Source organism: Cottoperca gobio, chromosome 19 (genome assembly GCF_900634415.1).
Source record: "Cottoperca gobio chromosome 19, fCotGob3.1, whole genome shotgun sequence".
NCBI lineage: Eukaryota > Metazoa > Chordata > Actinopteri > Perciformes > Bovichtidae > Cottoperca > Cottoperca gobio.
In genome coordinates this window covers 3,182,681-3,203,061 of record NC_041373.1, presented here as the reverse complement: position 1 = coordinate 3,203,061, position 20,381 = coordinate 3,182,681, and the positions used below count along the sequence as shown (strand labels likewise).

Sequence of the window (20,381 nt, the reverse complement as noted above, 5' to 3'; positions counted from 1 at the left end):
TAAATAAATTCTTAAAATTCAATATTCCCACCCCACAATTCTTTAACTCCTTTTTATACAGCTGTCACTATTTCCTTAAAGGGGAACTCCCCTGATTTCATACATCTAAGTGTGCTTACAGGTGTTGGTGTTGTGCATGTGAAGTAGTATAAAGCCTTAGTGTCTCCAGAGGAAGCTGTGTGATAAATGTCCTCAAGTAATGTGACATGAATCTGGGTGGTTTAGTTGCATTGTGGGTAATGTATGAAGAATGTGTGGGGTAAAGAAAGACGATATCTCTGGTACTGCTGCATCAATTTTAATCTTTTTTACTCTACATGGCGAGTCCGGCAATGTTTAGGGCAGCAATGCTAAATCAGTGGTAACAGCACTGAGACAAATGTTTTCCATAAAGTCTTTATTTGTGGTGGCACCATCATGCAAAAGCTCTGGTAAGAAATTAAAAGGAAACTTGGAATGATGCATGAAAAATAAAATAGAAGCAGATATGCATTGCGAACTATTTAGGATTCAGTGGAACATCGATCATGTAGGATTGTGCTCATCTCCGACAGGGAGACTGAATTCTTCTGTCAAAATGATGCACAATTACGGATCCTGTTAATTGGAAACCAGAAAAAGAGATAAAAACATAAATACATCTGCACCTAAAAGAAAAATTAAGTCTGTCATTTCTGTTGTGATAATTCCCCTACAGCATATTACCAGTGAGTTCACTCCACTCAAACATTTACAGAGCCATCTGAAAGGAATGGAAGGGTAATGATTTATACAGGCGATATATACGGTTCTTATTGGGTAATGAAAGGGTATCCAAATGAACAAAGCCATTTACAGTGATGTGGGTTCATTGCAGTCTTTTAAACCATTTACTTTGTTTCACACAAAAGCAATTCATTTTAGTCAATTTTGAAGGCATTTGAACAAAAATTCATTTTCTTGAAGAGAAAAAGTATGGCATCTGCAATGAGTTTATTTCCTACCAAGGTTGCGGGAAACTAAAATAGATAGTCTTTATACATGGGAATAGTGATCAAAAATTAGAAGAGCTAAACATGAGTAATTTGACCACCAACCTTATGAGGTTGGTGGTCCCCAAATTGATTCAGGAAAAACAAAGCACATTTATTTGATTGCAAATACTATTACAAACGCTTGAGTCAATAATATCCCACCACAAGAAGTCCGCTTCAATATCATACAATGCCAAATTATAGGCAATTTTACATCTTCAGCAATGTGTCAAATCTTCAGAGTACACATTTTTCTGTAGAAAACTTTTCTCACGGTTTTTCTTCTTCCTTTATACAGAGTAATAAAAAAGTTAAGGCAAGATGCGTCAAACAGAAATCCGAAGGCCATGGACCAGCCTCTGCAGGAGTTCTGATTCCACTGATTCTGGATCAGAAGAAGGTGCAGCAACTCCCATTCGCTCTCTGTCTCAGGCATCTTACACTGGCGGGAGGGGAAGAGGAGGAAGCGGTGGTGGATGGTGGGGTGGGGGTCATCAGAGGTGTCCACTACCACTCTTCCTCCCCTCCAATCCCCCTCTGCGAGTCTGCCAAAACACTCCTCTTTGGCACTTAAGCTGGCAGACTCAGCTTCTTTCCTTTCAGCACTGAAACAAGAAAGGAAGGCTTTATGTTTAACAGACCATACAACAGATTGAAACCTGCAGGTTGTCCTCAACTTTACTTATCGTTTCATATTAGTTTTTGTATATTTTATCACTGCATGCAGCTAGTTACAGTTTTATGTGCCGAATACACGGTTTCCCAAACGTTTAAACTATTGACTCTGAGCAATTTAACCTAATAAACATGTTTAATGTCAAGAGATTCATTTCAAAGATTTGAAAAAATGTATGTTGTGTAGCAGGAAGGATTCGTCTTCAGCTTGTGACAGCTGAGTTTGAACAGAACCACCCTGCCGGGATGGTGAGATATTCACCTATACACATTTCTGTAGGGGGGGGGTAATAGAAATTAGTTTGTAGTTCTCCCAACAAAGGGACCATTTCTTTGGTAAAATGTAGTTCCAATGAAAGATGAACCAGAGTAAACCTGTATACTTGAGTAGCTTCGGGAACCCCCTCTCCTTCATTACGTCGGATTAGAGGGTCTATGCATGATCATTTCTATAACTTTCTGAACCAGACGATCAGACTCACATCAACTTCGCGCTGTGACTGGCCAGCTGTGTGGAGGTGAGAAAGGAGCCCGGGTTTGAACTTCTGTCTCAAGCTCTCTTTGCTAATTCGTCACACAACTATTTCTGACTCTTTTAATGTGAACAACCCGAGTTCAAAACTGTAAATATGTTTCCCAGGAGAGACGTTCTGAAAATGTGAGCTGTTCTCCCCATATTTAAACAATACCACATCAGCCACCTCTCTATGACGGCAGGCTTTTCACTCGGCCATCCGGATCAGGTACTAACACTTTTGAATTCCAACAACACGCATTGTGAACCACTTCTTTGTTAGTATAACCCGGTTTTATCTGCGACATTGTTTCTGAGAGGTGGTGCTGATGAATTTCGTTAAATTTCATTTTTCAATTCCATTTAGTATTTATTATTATGACTAGATTAATTATGTTAACATGCATACTGGTTTGTCTGGGACTGTATTAAAAATATCAAGATAATGTTTGACATTTGAGAGTCAGTGTTTCTTGTCGTCCGCAGTAAAAACAGCTGGAGTTGACTTAGTTAAGTTAACTCACTGATTCTAAAGCAGCATTCCTTGATACCTAACCAACTTCCAGAGCAAAAGAAAACACTTTCAGTTTTATAAAACAAAGCTGCAGCGGCACTCACCTTTTGTTACATACAAATAGAAGAAGTCGCAGTAGAGGATGGTCTGCACCACCCCAGCAACGATGGCGATCATGTCAAAGAATCCCTCAAAGTAGAACCTCCATATCCAGTTGATGAGGTAGAGGGCTCTGTAGAGTCCCAGGAAGAACAGGTAGTGGGTGGTGATGGTCTCGGCCTCTCCTGTCTTGCTGATCATGAAAAGCTGTGGCAGGATGGCCACCGACTCCAAGTAGATGGAGAACGTCCACAGAATCTGGGCCAAACAAAGGGGGAGACAAAGTGTTGGTGGGGAAACAAGTGCTCATAGATGTGCGAGAGGGAAAAGGAGCTCTGATATGTATTGACTGAATTTAAAGACATTTGCATACTTGTCCAAGAGACTTTTTAAATCACCTCCAACTGAACAATATTACTGTTTGCAAGAATCCTGCTGGGGAACTAGAAAAGTATGAAGCTGAAACTGCATGAAGCTTCAGGCCTTGGTGCACCAATGGGCTTTATATGTGTGTGTTGTATTTCAAAGGGACATGCAATGCTCAGCGCAATAAAGCCTCGAGAGAGTGAGTGTAGCCTATGCGTTGCATTAGCCGGGCATGTAACCGTCATTTTTCAAGTGTCATTGTCCCTTAACACTAAAACCTAATATAAATGGTTTATCATCTATTATCAGCTACTTGTGCAAAAGAGTAACCACATCCTGTGTATGCCCACTATATATTCTGTTGACTCCAGAGTAGTTATTGTCTTCGTGAAGAAGCCTCACTATGTGGTAAAATACACCGAGTTGAGTCTTAAAGACGCATGCATACATGTGTGTGTGTGTGTGTATACATATTGTGTGTGTATACATATATCTATATATCATTTATGTTATGCTCTTTATCCAGCTTCTGGATAGAACCAGAGATTGACCTGTGAAAGCTGTCTGGTATAAAATGGAGGTGCACATTCAGAAACATAAGCATCTCTGTTGTATGCATCACAGTGGGTCTGACCTCCAGGGGAGAGAAGTCATGGTTCACCAGGAAAGCCAGGCCACCAACAGGGACAACCAGGAACTCCACTCTGAATGTGTCGTGGTTCCCATCATAAGTCGCCTTGAACTTCATGTAAATCATGTACACGGTGGCGTACGCACACCCAATGTAGATGACCTGAAAGACACAGAGAAACCATGAAAATAAAATATTCACTTGTATCAGTGTGTACTGATCCGTTATGAATGCAATCAAGTAATAACGTCACACAAGACCGACACATCTTGTTGGGCCACGTCGTCCTTTAGCAAACACGGGTGTGTCGGCTTGGTGTAATAGTTGAGCCTGAACACTGTGTTTAGTGCTATAGGATACAAGAATGTGGTGGCAGGTACGAGTGATTCACCTTCATGGTGGTGTTGTAGAAAGAGATGAAGGCAGTGAGCAGGTCCAGGTAGCGGGTGGTGAACACAAAGGCAAACAGGATTTGACTCTTCCCAGAAATACCTGTGAGGAGACAGCAGAGGGCATTCAAACTGTTTTACATTTCAAAACTAGGTTTTTTTTTTTTTAAATATACATGTTTTTTTAATATATATATATATATATATATATATATATATATATATATATATATATATATATATATATATATATATATATATATATATAATATATAATATATATAATATATATATATATACATACATACATACATACACACACACACACATATACATACATACACACACACACACACACACCTGTTTACTTTGCCTCTGTGCAGTTGAAACACAACATTTTATTAATTCATAATCCAATGTTCCCTTCCTGCAGTCAGCCTCTGTACAGACTATACATAGGACATGTCAAAGGCGAGAATAAGATTGATCAAATGTGAATACAGAAAATGGAAATGTTACATTTCTAGCAAGTAGTTGGTTTATTATTGTGTTTCACTGGCATGTAATGGTAGTAGGAACATGTGATCTTACAATGTTAAACTGTAACCCTTTAATAAGCAGTTGGTATTGTAGATTTGAGAATGTCTGAGCAAGTCCACAGTTTTCATCCTCACTTACAGCTTCTCTGTGAATCTGCTGTGTTTTCCTCAGTCACACCCACTGTCAGACTGTAAGGGGGCATCAGTGATCACTACATTACAAGTAGCTGAATGTAGTCTAGTGCTATCAGTTAGAATACATGATGTACAGCTCGTTCAATTCTGGTCTGAACACTGAAGTCCAATATGCAACAAGATTGACTTGCATGTTGATCTGGTTTCTCAAGCAAAGCACAGTAATGACATAACTTAGGTGACTGCCTGTTTTTTAGTGATACATTGATAACTGTTGACCTTTGGAAGATCAGGAAAACACAGCAAAGTTTCATCATGATAACACAGCATGAACATGCAATGAACTATTCCCTTGCAACCCTGCTGGGCAAATGCGAAAGCATGTATTCAGTCACTGGCTTTACATCACTGTCAACTGTCAACTTGCAAGTACTCGGTGCTGCCACGTCAGAGAGGTCACACTGAGCTAACATAACGTACAGGAGTAACATGGGCCGGTGTGAAACTAGCAAAGTTTCGCCCAACAACTGAAAGGACGAGGCCAAACTAAGACACGCTGCATGTGGCCCTCGGGTCCCCTTGTCCCTACCTCACGTTATTGGGGCCCGCTGTTCTGTCAAGGCTAGCTAGACAGCTGCTGCTGCCAGCTGGACTTTACAGGCACTTCTTCCCGAGATGAGCATTATATTACGTTTTACGTCGCACCTTGCCGTGTTACAGTCTCAGAAATGCTTAGCTAACGTCAGCGTTACTCACCAGCTGGCTAACGTTAGTTAGCCAAGGATTGGCTAACTAGCTCCAACTATCGTCTCTGAAGTTTCACAGTAGGCATGTTTCGTCTAGTTAAACTGTAGATACATCTACACGACAGCACACATTATGTGCACAACAGGCATCATGCCAACTGTAGGTAAAGCTATAAGTCTACTTACCGGCACAAGACCTGGTTTTCCATATTTTTAGGAGCAGGATGATGATGGCTGCTAGGTGGGAGAGATCGCCGGTTAGCCTGAAAATGTTCATGTTTATGGAAGCTACAGCAGAGGTAAACCGATTCAAACCTCTATAAAAAGCTCAGTTCGTCTCCGGTAACGATTAGTGTATGACCTGACAGCGTTGAATGACACTGTGACAGTAGAATAGACTGATTATGGCTTCAGAAGATGGGAAAATGGCGAGCAAAGCGCGACGTGGCTTGGGGACGTGGCCAAGACAACAGTACCCAATGCAAGACGGGAAACGTTCGTGCGCTCAGCCAATCAGAAGAGAAGGATGCATAATTTGCATAATTTAGTCTGTATTAATGCTGCCCCCATGCTTTGTGGAAATACAGTAATCAGACTTTCCTTTTTCAAGTCTATGTTGCCATGCACCAGTAAATCTATTCCAGCTATATACATTTAACTAAAACAGAAAAAATAGTTCCACATTGTTTGGAATCATTGCTACACACTGACTGCAATCCAAGTAATTACACATCACATTCACAGTAAATGGACAAATGAGCTGAGAAATGCAGAAAATTATGTTAATTCTTTATTCTGGAATTCATAGTATACTTTTAATACAAATATTGCATTTATTGTGGCACATTTTTAATAGTCCATTGTGCAACATTGCTTAAAAGTGAGACCATAATCTTTGTAACTTTTGATTAATAGCATCTTCCTCTTACAAATAAAAATTTGATTTCAAAAGCAATACAATATAGCTTATGGTTGCTAATGTTGGTCAACTTTAGCTAGATATTGCTGTGTAACTGACAGTCAGTTTGGCAGCTTTATGGCTTTTTCTAATACAATTACATTACACTTTAGCATTACATCCCAATCAATTTATCAAATTACAACATGTAATGTGAAAGGTGCAACTTTGAAGTCCCCCTCAGCGCTACGGAGACTCAAAGTCTATTTTGGATCATTGTTTTGATATCTAGGATCTGTTTTCATCAACATCAGACAAAGTAGCAACAAGCCACATTTCCACTATACGTTACAGCACAGCACGGCTTGACAGGAAACATTCTTTTATGGTTTTTCATTGGCAAAAGTTGGTACCTGGTACTTTTTGGTATCACCTTGGTCAAGGTTCCAAGCGAGCTGAGCCGATACTAAAAGGTGGAGTTAAAACACTGCTCACCACTGATTGGTCAGAGAGAATCATCACAAGAATCCAGACCACAGCAACAAGCGCAGCCAAGATTCATGATCCAGACGCAACCATTAAAACGTGGCAACCTGCCAGACGATGTAATGAGAAGGACTGCCAAGAAGTCCCTCAACTGTTGGCTGCACACAGTTACCCACAGCCATTCCAAAAGTGTAAGGTGACACCACCTATTGGCGGACCGCGGTCTGGACCCAGGACCGATTTCTGATACATTAATGAGAATGAATGATCTTCACAGAGCGTTGTTCCATACGGAGTCAATGTGTCCGTTTGTTGATTGTAATCTACTTTTGAAAATCGACAATAAATGTTGTTGAACTGATATGGAAATTCACATTGTTGATATTGTATATACGTAGGGGTAGGCTATAGGACGCAATTTAGACATGAAGTTTGGACCTTTGCTGGGAAGAAACTTAAAGAAGGACCTCTCTGAATATGAATTCAATACCCCTGGTGTAGGGAAACGTTTAAAAATCTTAAACGTGATTACAAGGACTACAACGCCTGAGTGGTTCGACCAGATGGATGCAATATATGGCCTTAGACCAGCAGGCAGTGGGAGGGAGGGTGTCCTCTACTTGGCCCCAGCTTTGTTGGAGTCCCTGATGGAAGATGGAACATTTGTTAAGGTTTACTTTGTTGCTGTTTTGTTGGCTCGCTGTTGGAAAGCTCACGTCTAACAACCAAGCCTATATCTACTCTTAGACAACAACTGTTTTATGGAGCCCTGATGAGCTAGCTAGCCAACATTAAAGCAGATAACATAATTAATAGCTATTGTGCTATTGTATGTTACATTTTCTAGAGTTGTTGCTATTTCGTAGTGTTGCAGAAGTTCAGGCAATTAACTCAACATGACACTGCAGCGTGTAGTCACAGGTACACTGTAACAAATGTCCCTGTTAAACTATGACAGCATTTTACCGTTATTTCTACTGTCGCAAAATCCTGTGGTTGGTTCACTCGTGTTCACTCCACAAACGAACAGCACTACAGAGCTGAGACACGCATTTTCAGACGGCCTCGGTTCGGTCGTTTGGTCCGCATCAGGGTTCAATTGACAGCTTTCACACCAGCCCAAAAGAACTGCACTGAGTCCATTTAACTGAACCACACAGGTTAGGGATGAACGCAGCCTCAATCATTATTCCATAAAAGCCGCTGTTCAACATACAATAAGTTACAAAGACTCTCTTAAACAAGGCCTCGTATTATTTTTTGTCAGTACTCATTTGTCAGCAAGTTAAAAACAACAACATTAAAATACAAAAAGCCCAATTCACAATGATTGAATCGAGGATGTACATGCCCACACTGATCCTTGGAATTAGAAACTGAAATAATTAAAGAAAGATTCCACTGACATTACAGATTGATGAAACACTAACAGTAAACACTTCCCACAGATAACAGACTTTATAGAACAAACACCTACAGCATGGTGATATGTCTTGGAGAATTTGATCTTCAGTGGCGTTTCAATAGAGACAAACTGCCATTCAGTTGTTGTTTTTTGCTTAAAAAGTAGAGGTATCACCATCACACAAGACGGTAAATGTAGGACCTACAGTACCTGAGCTTCACAGCCGACTCACCATTTCTAAAGAAATGCTGTCAGAAACACTGCTTATGAAAATGACACTACAATCCAACCATGCTGCAGACAGTCCCACAGTGCATTTGGTATTCAAGCAGACTCCGACCTATCCTCTGAGGCCTTGAGAACAAACACTGCATCATCGAGAACGTAGTAGTCATTATACATGTCCCCTTCACAGAGGTATGGCAGCCGGGTCACAGCCTCCACCTCAAACCCCGCCCTTTGGAAAACCTCATTGGACATGTTGGTTACTTGCTCCTCCCATGTTTTTCCTTTTACTTTGATATGTTCTTTGGGACGCTGCCATCTTCCTCCTAAAAACAAATAAAGAATGCTTTTATTTGGATCATAGTGGAAATATATGAAACCATATACTTATGAGGCAAGTTGTACTGATTCCCAACTGACCGACTTCCACATAAGGCTGGAAGGGAAGCACTGCAGCCAGGATGAGCCTCCCTGTGTTGGGAACAAGCGACAGCCTGATGTCCCGCAGAAGATGGAGGGGATCGTCACAGCGGTCCAGCAGGTTCAGACAGCTGATCATATCATACTGGAAACCAGTGTGCTGCCATTCATCGATACCCAGCAATCTAAGCACAACAGAAAAACAGCATTTTTAGATGGTAATAAGTTACTCTTAAGGGAACAAGAAATTATAACAAGTACCGAGGCACTTTCACCAAAGAAAGAGGGCCGCGTTTAAAAAAAAAGTTGTGGTTCACATCCATGTCTGTCCAAAATGTCTTCACTTCATCACTTCCAGCAGCAACACTGGTGTTGTTTTCACCTTTCGTGTGTGTGTGTGTGTGTGTGTGATCGTGGCAAAATGTGCTCCTGGAGACACCTGCTGTAGGAACTACCAAGGAGAAGGTTTTGCGTAATTTGCCAGCTGTTAATATTCACCGCGATAGCAAAGATGCAATCATGAAACTGTACAGGTGTGTAGTTCAGATCAAAGTGAAGGTCGAGTTCGATCTTATAATCTTCAGGACTGTAGTTAACATAGGCCATCTGAGCGTTTACTGTGGCACTAACCGAGGGCTGTACGGTCCGTACACATTGCGTTTTGATTGTTTGTTTATTGGTTCGGATCCGTGGTGGCAGAGACGAGGGAACAACTTTGTGACAGGACAGCGTGCAGCGGCTCCGGGGGACGGAGCTTCAGTTAGCAGGTGTGGCGGCTCGGATTCAGCCTGCGAAAACCCCAGCACCAGGAGTCACAGCGCGTTACGTCTTATCTGTGTAATGGCAGCAACAGAAGGTTTGTAGATCCAGCGTGGAGTCCCCCTGAGCTGGGTTAGCTTAAGGCAAGCTGCCTGTTAACTGCTAATGGAAGCTCGCTCCATTTCCAAGAAACTGTTTCTGCCACAACTCTATGAAATGTGCAGGATCATGGCTGTCCAGGGGTTAGTCAGTTAGCATGCTAATGTCAGTAGATATCTGTGCAACGCAACACATAGACGCCTTTAACGTAAACACTGTTACCTCTTCACATTCTGATGATAATGTCAGTTCATTTTTTTTTTATGTTTGAATGTAACATTGTGTCCAAATCTTACACATTGCACCTTTAATAAATTAACAATCGCTTTAATGATTTGAGTCTTTTTGTTCTAAAACTCAACTCTTCTTGAACAGACGTTTGAAATGAGAGGAAGTAATGCATTGTGTTCCTCATAGGCTTCTCGCTCGAAATATCTGCAGGAATTGTTGAGTTTAATTGACAGTCGCTAAACAATGGAAGCAAACGGAATTAATTAGAGATGGCAAAAACAGTATTTCTGTTAGAGACGAGAAGCTCAGAGCAACAGAATGGTGAAGTAAAGAGATCTGGATCAAGTTGTTTTTGCCTCCGATCCCGATCCCACTCATTAAATATTGAGTAACCGTCGATACCGAGTCCTGTTCCGAAACTTCAATTTTCTTAGATAATAAATCAAGATGACAAGACAAATGAACATTGAATTCATTGAGTGTTGGTGACTGATTTCTGTCTAATAAGCATTTTTAATGTCCACCGCTCTGGTGGACATTCCTACAGTCGGCATGCCAATTGCACGCTCCCTCAAAACTTGTGGCTGTGTGATGAAACTGCACATGTTAGAGAGGCCTCTTATTGTGAGCAGCCTCAGGCACACCTGTGCAGTAACCATGCTGTCTAATCAGCATCTTGATGTGCCACACCTGTGAGGTGGATGGATTGTCTCAGCAAAGGAGACGTGCTCACCAACACAGATTTGAGAGAAATAGGCCTTTTGTGTTCATAGAAAGTGTTAGATCTTTGATTTCAGCTCATGAGAAATGGGAGCAAAAGCGTTGCGTTTATATTTTTGGTCCGTGTGTGTATATAGCTCGGCATTGCATTAAGAAAGAATTGCCTGCATTCAGGCTGTTGCTTTCCAGCATTGGACGCTCGACTACGCACCTGATTGGACGAACACTTTCAGTTGTTTGGAAACTTTTTTCCTTTATATTGTGAAACTCATCACCGAAATGTGTTTGAAAACATTTCAGGCGGGAAATAAGCCATGCTGCTGAAACTGTCTTTATTGTACAATCTACAACTGTTCGTTTCCAGGAGTTTCCAGGGGCTGCAAGTCTCCCCTTTTCAGAACGTGGCCTCGACCTCAACTTTATGCAACTGAGGAGCGGCCAATGTGATGCCCCGTCTCTGGCATTACACTACCACAATGCATTGCACGGCTGCTTACATAGACAATGAATAGGAAGCTCGTGGGACACATACCATTACAGCTAAAGTCATTGTGTTGCTGTGCATGAATGCTTTGGAAGTAAAAACATGTGTGACAGCTGACTTAAAACAAATAACCGGTTTTTGGCTCAATATAGCCTTTGAGATTTAATGGTGAGTATGACATTAATCGTTGTTGTACTGATGTAATTACTATTATTACTGTGGGTTACACACTGAATTGAAATCAAAACAGTCCTGTGATTGACTACTCACTTGTAATTCCTCCTCTGAAGATGCCATTTCATGGGTGGAGAGACCTCAGTTGCGTAGATCTCTTTAAAATGTGCTCCCATCACCTCCGTGACAGCTCCATCCCCAGCGCCGAGGTCCAGGAGTCTCTCAGCACTCCAGTCGGGGTCGATCCGGAGCAGCTGCTGGAACTGCTCCGGAGAAAACACAAACATAGAGCCACGACCCAGAAACCTGAGACGGAGAGCTCATCAGAGGAAGGGACACGACAGGTGAAATGGAGAAAGAGATGCGTCTGTTCTACTCACCCGTTAATGGAGGTGCGTGAGACCAGTGGGCTGAGGAATGTTGATACAAAAGAGTGGTAAAGCTGGGTGAACAGCAAGCCAGACTTATCCACACTCCGCTTGAGAAAAGCCTTGGTGCCAGAGTCCAGGTGGCTCTGCACAAACAGGGGTCGCACAGATTCTCCGAGCAGGTCAGGACCGCACCGGTACCACTACGGCCGCAGGGGCAAAGAAAAAGAAAAGAACGATTCACATCGAGCACAGAGAGACAAGTGAAGCTGCATTCAGACGTGGAACGACTTCAACATCTTGTACCTGCATGGCTTAAATGTGCCAACTTTATACACGTTTCTTTAATTGGAGTTTTTGTGATTAAATTATTTTAGACTATCTATGAATTATACTTGTTCATTTTCATATCAGCATTTATTAATGTCGCAAGCTTAACTTCTACTGTGCAGATAATCTTCTACTGTATTTTCATTGATGCGTCCGCAGCGATGTCTTAAAAACACTTGTAACTGTAATTACAATTCATATGAATTCACGAATTCTTGGCGTCATCTTTGATCAAGATCTGTCGTTTAACTCCCACATAAAACAAATCTCAAGGACTGCCTTCTTTCATCTACGTAACATTGCAAAAATAAGACACATCCTGTCTCAAAATGATGCAGAAAAACTAGTCCATGCATTTGTTACTTCAAGGCTGGATTACTGCAACTCATTGTTATCAGGTTGTCCAAAAAAGTCGGTTAAGACTCTTCAGTTGATCCAAAATGCAGCAGCACGTGTATTGACTAGAACAAGGAAATGGGATCATATTACTCCTGTATTAGCTGCTCTGCACTGGCTCCCGGTAAAATACAGAATAGAATTCAAAATCCTTCTCCTGACTTACAAATCAATTAAAGGTCAGGCTCCAGCATATCTTAAAGATCTCATAGTACCTTATAAACCAACTAGAGCATTACGCTCCCAGACTGCAGGGTTACTTGTGGTTCCTAGAGTCTCTAAGAGTACAATGGGAGCCAGAGCCTTCAGCTATCAAGCTCCTCTCCAGTGGAACCAGCTTCCAGTTTGTGTTCGGGAGGCAGACACACTCTCCACATTTAAGAGTAGGCTAAAGACTTTCCTTTTTGATAAAGCTTATAGTTAGGGCTGGCTCAGGTTTGCCCTGGATCAGCCCCTAGTTATGCTGCTATAGGCTTAGACTGCCGGGGGACACCTCCCTGCTCTCTTCCTTCTCTCCCTCCCTCTCTTCTTCTCCCTCTCTATCTGTATGCATTTATGTAAATGTATGTTACTAACTCACCATCCGGGGTATCATCCCCGGAGTGTCTGTCTCTCATGTGGCAGGTTGCCACTGATAAAGTTTACGTCAGGATCATGAATCGTGACAGCGCCTGCTGACCTGGTCCTGCTGGACACCGGGAAGCCTTATTGACATTTTCCTGGATTCATCCAAACTTTCTATTTCTTTTTTTTTTTCCAACACAACATAATTTCTGTCAAATGTTGTATTTGTACTATGTTGTTTATCCTGTACACACGACATCTATTGCACGTCTGTCCTGTCCTGGGAGAGGGATCCCTCCTCAGTTGCTCTCCCTGAGGTTTCTTCCATTTTTTCCCCTTTAATTTTGGGGTTTCTTTTAGGAAGTTTTTCCTTGTGCGATGCGAGGGTCTAAGGACAGAGGGTGTCGTAACCTGTACAGTCTGTAAAGCACACTGAGACAAATGTAGAATTTGTGATATTGGGCTATACAAATAAATTTGATTTGATTTGATTTGATTTACTGTCATATGCACATTAAAAACAAGTTTCCCTGTACACTTACATTCTTAATTTGCCTTCCACTCTGAAAGATATTACATTATTAAATAAAGAATAATAAATAAAACACTAGGCTAAATGTATATACTTACTTGAGGAGAGAAATATGTGAAAAATGCAATGCAGAAAGTGTAAATGTCTGAGAGTGTGTGTGTGTGTGTGTGTGTGTGTGTGTGTGTGTGTGTGTGTGTGTGTGTGTGTGTGTGTGTGTGTGTGTGTGGCTTAGGGTGGGGTAGGTGCAGTGGATTAGATTTGTATATCTATACAACCAATGTGTTTATGATTACATTGTGTATAGAGCACAAAGTTATTAACCAGAAATCATTTATAAGAGCACAATGTTCTTCATAAATCTAACCTCTTAATGTTGCTCTCAAAGTGCACAAGATTGATGCATTTAACTTTAAAATGTACAATTCTTTCTTACAGGGGAGCATACCAGCCACCAAGTCTCACTAAATCCTGTGGGAACACTGAGGACTGGGAAATTGACAACTCAGACATGGTTCCAACTGCCCTGACAGCAGAATCCATCCATCCAGTAGTCATGTTCGCATTAGACAATGATGTCTACTACAATGTTAGACTAGACTGTGCAAAGGTTAGTGAAGCAATCTTAAAACAACATAAGCACAAATATTCGAAGGTAGTAAAAAATAACTAAGTAAAGTATAGCAGGGTGGAATGATCAACCTCTCTTTTACCTGCTCTCCACTTATCAGTAACATAAGACACTCTTGGCTGTAGTTAGTGTGGACATGCATTTTCATCAACCGGATAAATAAAAAATTCATACCTCTTGTGTCTCAATCGCGGCACCTTCGTTCTCGCTCACCATGTTTTGAAAGAGCGAACGGGCCAGAGGACTGCGGACGTACTTCCCCGTCCACATCCTCCTGATGGAGAGCAGGAAGACGACGTAACCCAGCAGCCAAGCTCCAAAAACCAGCGTCCTCAGCTGTAGAGGACACATATGGACAACAAGTCTGAGCAGGACAGCAGGAGGTCAGCGGCTGTAGTGTTGAAGAAGTGAACGGAATGGCCAGTGGACAGCTCTGAGATGTATTAAATATTAGATGATGATAAAGAAGGTAATGGCAGCCAATGGTTAACCAACACGCCAGGGCAAGTATCCTATTCCAGAGTACAAACAAACAAACCTGAGGGTGCGGTGGGATTAACACAGCCAGCTGCTATTTACTCCACATTTTAGTCTTAATCCATTGTCTTATCATATTTCACCTGAGTGCTCTCTGCCCATCAAGAAAAACAAAAACAAGTTACATCCGCATTCAGCTTTTCCTGAGTTACCGCAAAATGTGTCCCCGGCCGGAACTATCTAAATGCTTCTCCGCTGTTTTAACTGCAACTTTATCGTTTGTTGCCATTTAATTTCTTGAGACGAGTCATAAGTGATGAAGCCGAAATATGCATCATATTTCTGAAAATACATGTAGAAGTCATGTTTTGCTTTTAAAATCACCCCATTACCTCTAAAACGTCCCCCTGAAATACATTTGTTTGTTTGTTTATTTTATTTCAGACATAGCCCTTTAAATAAAACTAAAATACTGATTAAAACTGCTGCAATTTGACATGCAATCAATACGATAAACAAGACATATTTTGAGAAAAGTTAAGCTTAAGCTGTATTTGGTTAGCTTTTCATTTTGTGACTGTATGTGTGTGTGGGGGGGCGAAACAGAACGGAGGAGGGAATGTGAAAAAACTTGAATTTCAGTCGGCGCGGGGTTCCGTTGGGGGAATATATATATATATTTATTTATTTATTTTAACAGTGCGCGACCTTACATCGTAAATGATCTGCACGGTCAATTTGAGCCGCGGTCAGCTGGCAAGATGGATCGAAGGCTCAAGACAGGGTCAGCTAAAAGAAAATTAAATAAAAAAATCTAACGTGAAGGTGCATCGTCCTGATGCAGGTGAATCAGCAGCGACAACAAGTGGTTTTGTGTGCGTTACTGAGTCCCAGGAGAGCGGTTCGCCGTCCAACCTCCACCCGACTGAAAGCGGCTTGAACGCGGAAAGTCCAGCGCTACAGTGAAGAGGAAATATCACAGCGACTACATCAAATTTGGATTTTTTTTGGACTGGAGATGAAAAGGATTACATGAAGCTCATTATTAGGCTGTCATTTGTAATGTATTGATGGAGTGGTAAGCAGGCCTCGATGACTTTGTGACAGCAGTCACAGAGAGTGTCCCAGAGCTTCTTAATCACAGACAGAGGTGTTTGCTGATTCTTGGCCTTCAGGCTTTATTGCACTTTCATATTTGAATAAACTGCTTTCATGTTGTGCTAGATTTCTGCTAATGTACACATTTGGGCTGCACAATATTGGACATTGCAATATTTATTTTTCTGCCATTCATTTACTTTAAAAGTCGTAATTGAGATTTATATTCGATTAATTGTGCAGCCGTAACGACAACTCAAAGTGTTCATCCTTCATGAAAGACTGAAATTTAACAAATTTACCACCGTTACAAATGTTTCTTGGTTTTAGCTGAAACAGGAGTTGTCGCCCAGAGCAGACGACATTGAGACCATTCAGCCACACCTGGATATAATCACTTCACTATGGAACAAAGAGGTACATTTATCTTTATTTCAAGCACTGTGCTTAAAAAAACAGAACATACTGATTGTTTCCCTATATCACAGAGAAGTGATTCAGGGGATGGATCACCAGCGCCCCACCTCCTTGGTCTCATTCACACCCTACTTAAAGACCAGGAGGAGAGGCAGCTCTTCCTCCAGTCAGGTGTCTCTGGTAGTGTGACTTTGAGATATTTTTATTCTGACTTTATCACTGGATATATTCCTCTTTCAGCTTGACAAGTTACTTACTTTACCAAATCATAAACAGGTGACTTATAATTGTAGCACACTGTGTAGTGAGGACATTCTGAACTCTTATAGCACTTAAACCTAATATTTATAATTTTGGGAAATACACTTATTTGCATTCTTTCCGAGTGACACAAGTAGATATCAACCGCAAGTTACTGCTTTAAGTATGGAGCTGGAGTCAGAACATACTTAGCCTAGCTTAGCATAAAGAATGGAGAAACAGATGTCCAAAGTTTAGAAATACACCCACCAACACCTACAGAGCTCACTAATTAACACACTTTAATTAGTTAATTAACAAAGCAAGTCAGCATTTCCCCCAGAATGTTTAACAGTTCCATTGATAGGATCTTTCTCATGAGCAGGTTGCCTGATCAGCAATGTCTTCAGTCAGTCTGAATGTGCAGAGCTGAAGTACATGAAGACAAAGACACTCAAGATGCAAAGCAGGGGGAAGTCTGTGTCCAACTCTGAACTCCTTCGGAAGTTAAGACGTCTGGTAAATCAGAAACAAGTGGAGGCTCTTTCTGGAGAGGTAGTGCCTCTTCCTACCCAGCAAGATCTCCCACCATTCAGCAGCAAATACCAGTTAGGAGACATAACGGAGCAGAGCCAGGAAACCTTACAAGGGGAATCAGAGGGGCAATAAATCAAGGGTTTCAAGTGGTAGAATACACATCAACACTAACCTGCAGATGCTTCACTGTATTGTGTACAATGCAACCGGTCCTTCCTCGACGAGGCAAGACTTAAAACACATTATCTGAGGCACTCATCCTAGACTTATCCTAGACCTCAACCTGTATTAGTCAAAGTGTATGACTTCAGGGGACCTTCTCCCCGCACTTTTTGTGAATGAACTTACACAGATTCTGATCAGGCATCAGAGATCACACACGATCTCCCCTTCAAATGCCCTAAGTGTCCGAAAGCGTTCAGTTACGCATCCGCTCTGACACTGTGACCGAACTCGCTCTAAAGAGGATCCATTCCTCTGCTTGGATTGGGGGAAAGGCTGCAAGTGTTATGCTCTGACCGCTCTGAAAATCCACAGGCTGTGTTGTCACAGCAGCACCAAGGAGAAGCACTTCTGCTGCGAGCACCGCGGGCAAGCTTACGCACTTCAAAGAAGCTTGCACCTCCATGTGCTCGTTGACGAGACACGATATGACAGAGGAAAGGCCGTACTCATGCATCCAGTGTAGCAAGGGGTTTGTGCAGTCTCATTACCTTCCTGCACACATGAGGAATACAGGAGAGAAACCCCATAAATGTTCAGCCTGTGAAATGGCCTTCACTCGGCTGCAGCTTGTTAAAGCTCACATAAGGACATTTCATTAAATTTGTGCAATTTATTGATTATGTTGATTAGTAAGTAACTGAAATCTCTTACAGGATCAATGAAATATATCTTTGTATGTAAGCTCTTGTTTGTTGTTAGTTTGTTTATCTTTGTATTTGTATCATTGTCAATTCAAGTGTTTCTTTTTAATATCAGTGTTGGGCAGTAATCGCATTACTTAATAACATGTTACAGTAATGTGATTACTTTTTCCAATGAGGCAGTGTGATCATTAAAGTATAAACATGCTCTGTTGCTTTGACAATGTGCAGGTTATCTTGCTTACTTTAATTATGATTTTGGTCTGCACCTGTAAGTTTTCTTATTTATATCTTGTGTGTTCTCCGCTGGCTAACTAATCGTAGCCACTAGTGAAACTGCATTCAGGAAACATCTGGCTTTGTTCAGTTGTTTAAAGGCACCATAGATGCAGTCTGAGTGACGACAGTGAAGAAACTAATCATGTAACTAACTCATGTACTTAAGTACTGAGGCATGTAATTACTTTTTCAATGATTAGTGTGTGATGAATAATTAATTTCACTTTTCAAGTAAATGGGGGGGGGGGGGCAGCTGCTTTAATTGGACTTTATTGTACATATCTGATTTCAGACTCTGCCAATTAAACTGGATACACAACTTTATAAACAGATTCAAATTTAAAATGAACATTTCTAAATTTCCCAAATTCAGTCTCTCTGTTATTGAGATGTTATATGACTATATGACTACAGTAATAGAGTGGGGTTCTGCTTCCCTTGGGAATGTGCTGCGTTGCTAGGAGCTGGCTCTGTCAGCTGCTCAGAGTCCAGAGCATCTTACAGTTCGCCATCACTTGTCTTTTGATTCTGTTCCTCAGCGCTAAGTTTCCTATCCTCTTCAGTTCCACTGCTGACTCCAAACGAGTCCTTCCAAATTTCTGTAGTCTTCTCCTTATCTCATTTTTTTTATATAAATCGTATATTAAAAAAACACCTCACTTTCAAACTACATTCTGCAGCTGCACCACGATCCTGCTCACTCCGAAGTATTAACATGTAATCTCTAATATGATAGTCTGTGTCTGTTTCATCAGTGTGACATCATGATTGGAGAGATTATTATTCATTGATCATGCGTGTCTAAACCTTCATACCGGTTTTTACAATTTAACAGAGAGTACACATGTGTAATAAACATTTCAGTGGAACTGCTCTAATAAACTGACAGCTGTCTTGTGTGTACATGAAGTTTTGTTCTGAGCGGAGGGAGACATACAGCCGTCAATGTATAATGTTGTAGCAAACTATAACTTTTCCTCCTGTCATACACCTTGACATTATTACATGCCAGTATAATGTTTAATGTGTGCTGTTTTACAGGTCATCTGAGTGACCTGGTGCTCGGTCCTGAAGCTCTTGTTTGATGAGATGTTCCTGGATCAGTCTCTCCTTTCGCTTTGCTACTTTTTGCATTATGTGTAACACATTTTTATTTAAATGTCATTGTCTATGAATAACGTGCTTTGTTTTTAATTAGATTTTTTTGTTATTTTTACATTTAGAATTAAATATTTTTTATTATTACATAAATATAACATGTTCTTTCACAAATATTTCATGTAATGACACTGTTTAAACAGGTGATATGGAAAATGTAATACATAAAGAAGGGTAAAACAACAGTATATAACTGTATGTTTACATGATTAACTATCATTAACTGTAACTGTAATTATCTCACATGATCATACTCTTTACTCTTTATTCATTAAACATGTTAAGATAGAGGACTATTTAAACTATAAATCTTCATACTATAGTATCAATATGAGCTTGACAAGTTAAAAAAAAGCGAAGAGAATATTAGAAAATCTTTATAATTATAATCCCAACAAAAGTTTTGAAAAACTGCAGATGTAGAGTTTATTTTACATTAGTTGGTTTATACATGAAATGCAAAATACATGAAGACAGAGGTGTTTTAATATTGATGACTAATGACAATACCAGTATTTAACCAGTAGATGTCGCCACCACACAGCCGCACTGTGTCCCGGGTCTTCCGCTGTATCTCCAGGGGTCTGTGATGGGGCTCTAGGTGTCCATGCAGCGAAACGAAGCCACAGTTTAATTTTACGTCGTATAATACTGGCTAGAAGTGCTATGAATTATAAATTATAAATAATGTATGAGATAATTGCAAGTGTTGTTGTCACTGCCATCACCCAGACATACATTCAGTTCAACAAAAAAAACATTTACATTTTAGTCCCTGCACGTAAATTAAACTAAAATAAGGTCCCAGTGTGTGATCCCGGGAATCCATCATAGATAAAACAAGCACACAACTATGTAAAGTTATTGGGAGTTAAGAAGGATCTATTAAGATGCTATAATAGCAGAAGTTATGTTATTTTGCCTTCAAAATAAAAACACAGAAGTGGCGGCAGCGCTACACAAAGGTTG

General features: G+C 40.8%; 2 protein-coding genes and 2 long non-coding RNA genes across 6 annotated transcripts; 2 read left to right on the top strand and 2 right to left on the bottom strand.

The window, feature by feature from the left end:
* Window positions 1-380: 380 nt before the first annotated feature.
* On the bottom strand, window positions 381-6,092 carry kdelr2b (KDEL endoplasmic reticulum protein retention receptor 2b). The gene is made up of 5 exons (XM_029456875.1): window positions 5,808-6,092; window positions 4,204-4,304; window positions 3,816-3,974; window positions 2,821-3,073; window positions 381-1,618 (listed from the first exon to the last, which is right to left on the bottom strand). Exons 1-5 carry the CDS (start codon window positions 5,896-5,898, stop codon window positions 1,584-1,586), a joined length of 639 nt encoding a protein of 212 aa, XP_029312735.1. The 5' UTR covers window positions 5,899-6,092; the 3' UTR covers window positions 381-1,583.
* A 306-nt stretch (window positions 6,093-6,398) lies between these two features.
* Window positions 6,399-15,095, bottom strand: mettl9 (methyltransferase 9, His-X-His N1-histidine). Of its 3 annotated transcripts, none has more exons than XM_029456627.1 (6): window positions 14,961-15,095; window positions 14,515-14,676; window positions 11,903-12,093; window positions 11,619-11,828; window positions 9,056-9,240; window positions 6,399-8,961 (listed from the first exon to the last, which is right to left on the bottom strand). In XM_029456627.1, the coding sequence occupies exons 2-6, from the start codon at window positions 14,608-14,610 to the stop codon at window positions 8,735-8,737; spliced, it is 909 nt and encodes a 302-aa protein (XP_029312487.1). In that variant the 5' UTR covers window positions 14,611-14,676; window positions 14,961-15,095; the 3' UTR covers window positions 6,399-8,734. The 3 variants fall into 3 exon arrangements, with proteins under 3 accessions (XP_029312487.1, XP_029312486.1, XP_029312485.1); XM_029456626.1 differs by having other exon boundaries at window positions 14,879-15,039; XM_029456625.1 differs by lacking the exon at window positions 14,961-15,095 and having other exon boundaries at window positions 14,515-14,706.
* Window positions 10,810-12,275, top strand: LOC115024787 (uncharacterized). Its single transcript, XR_003834156.1, has 2 exons — window positions 10,810-11,516; window positions 11,639-12,275. It is a non-coding gene; the product is annotated as an uncharacterized LOC115024787 (long non-coding RNA).
* On the top strand, window positions 14,544-19,660 carry LOC115024786 (uncharacterized). The gene is made up of 3 exons (XR_003834155.1): window positions 14,544-14,809; window positions 16,246-16,332; window positions 19,296-19,660. It is a non-coding gene; the product is annotated as an uncharacterized LOC115024786 (long non-coding RNA).
* Window positions 19,661-20,381: the final 721 nt, after the last annotated feature.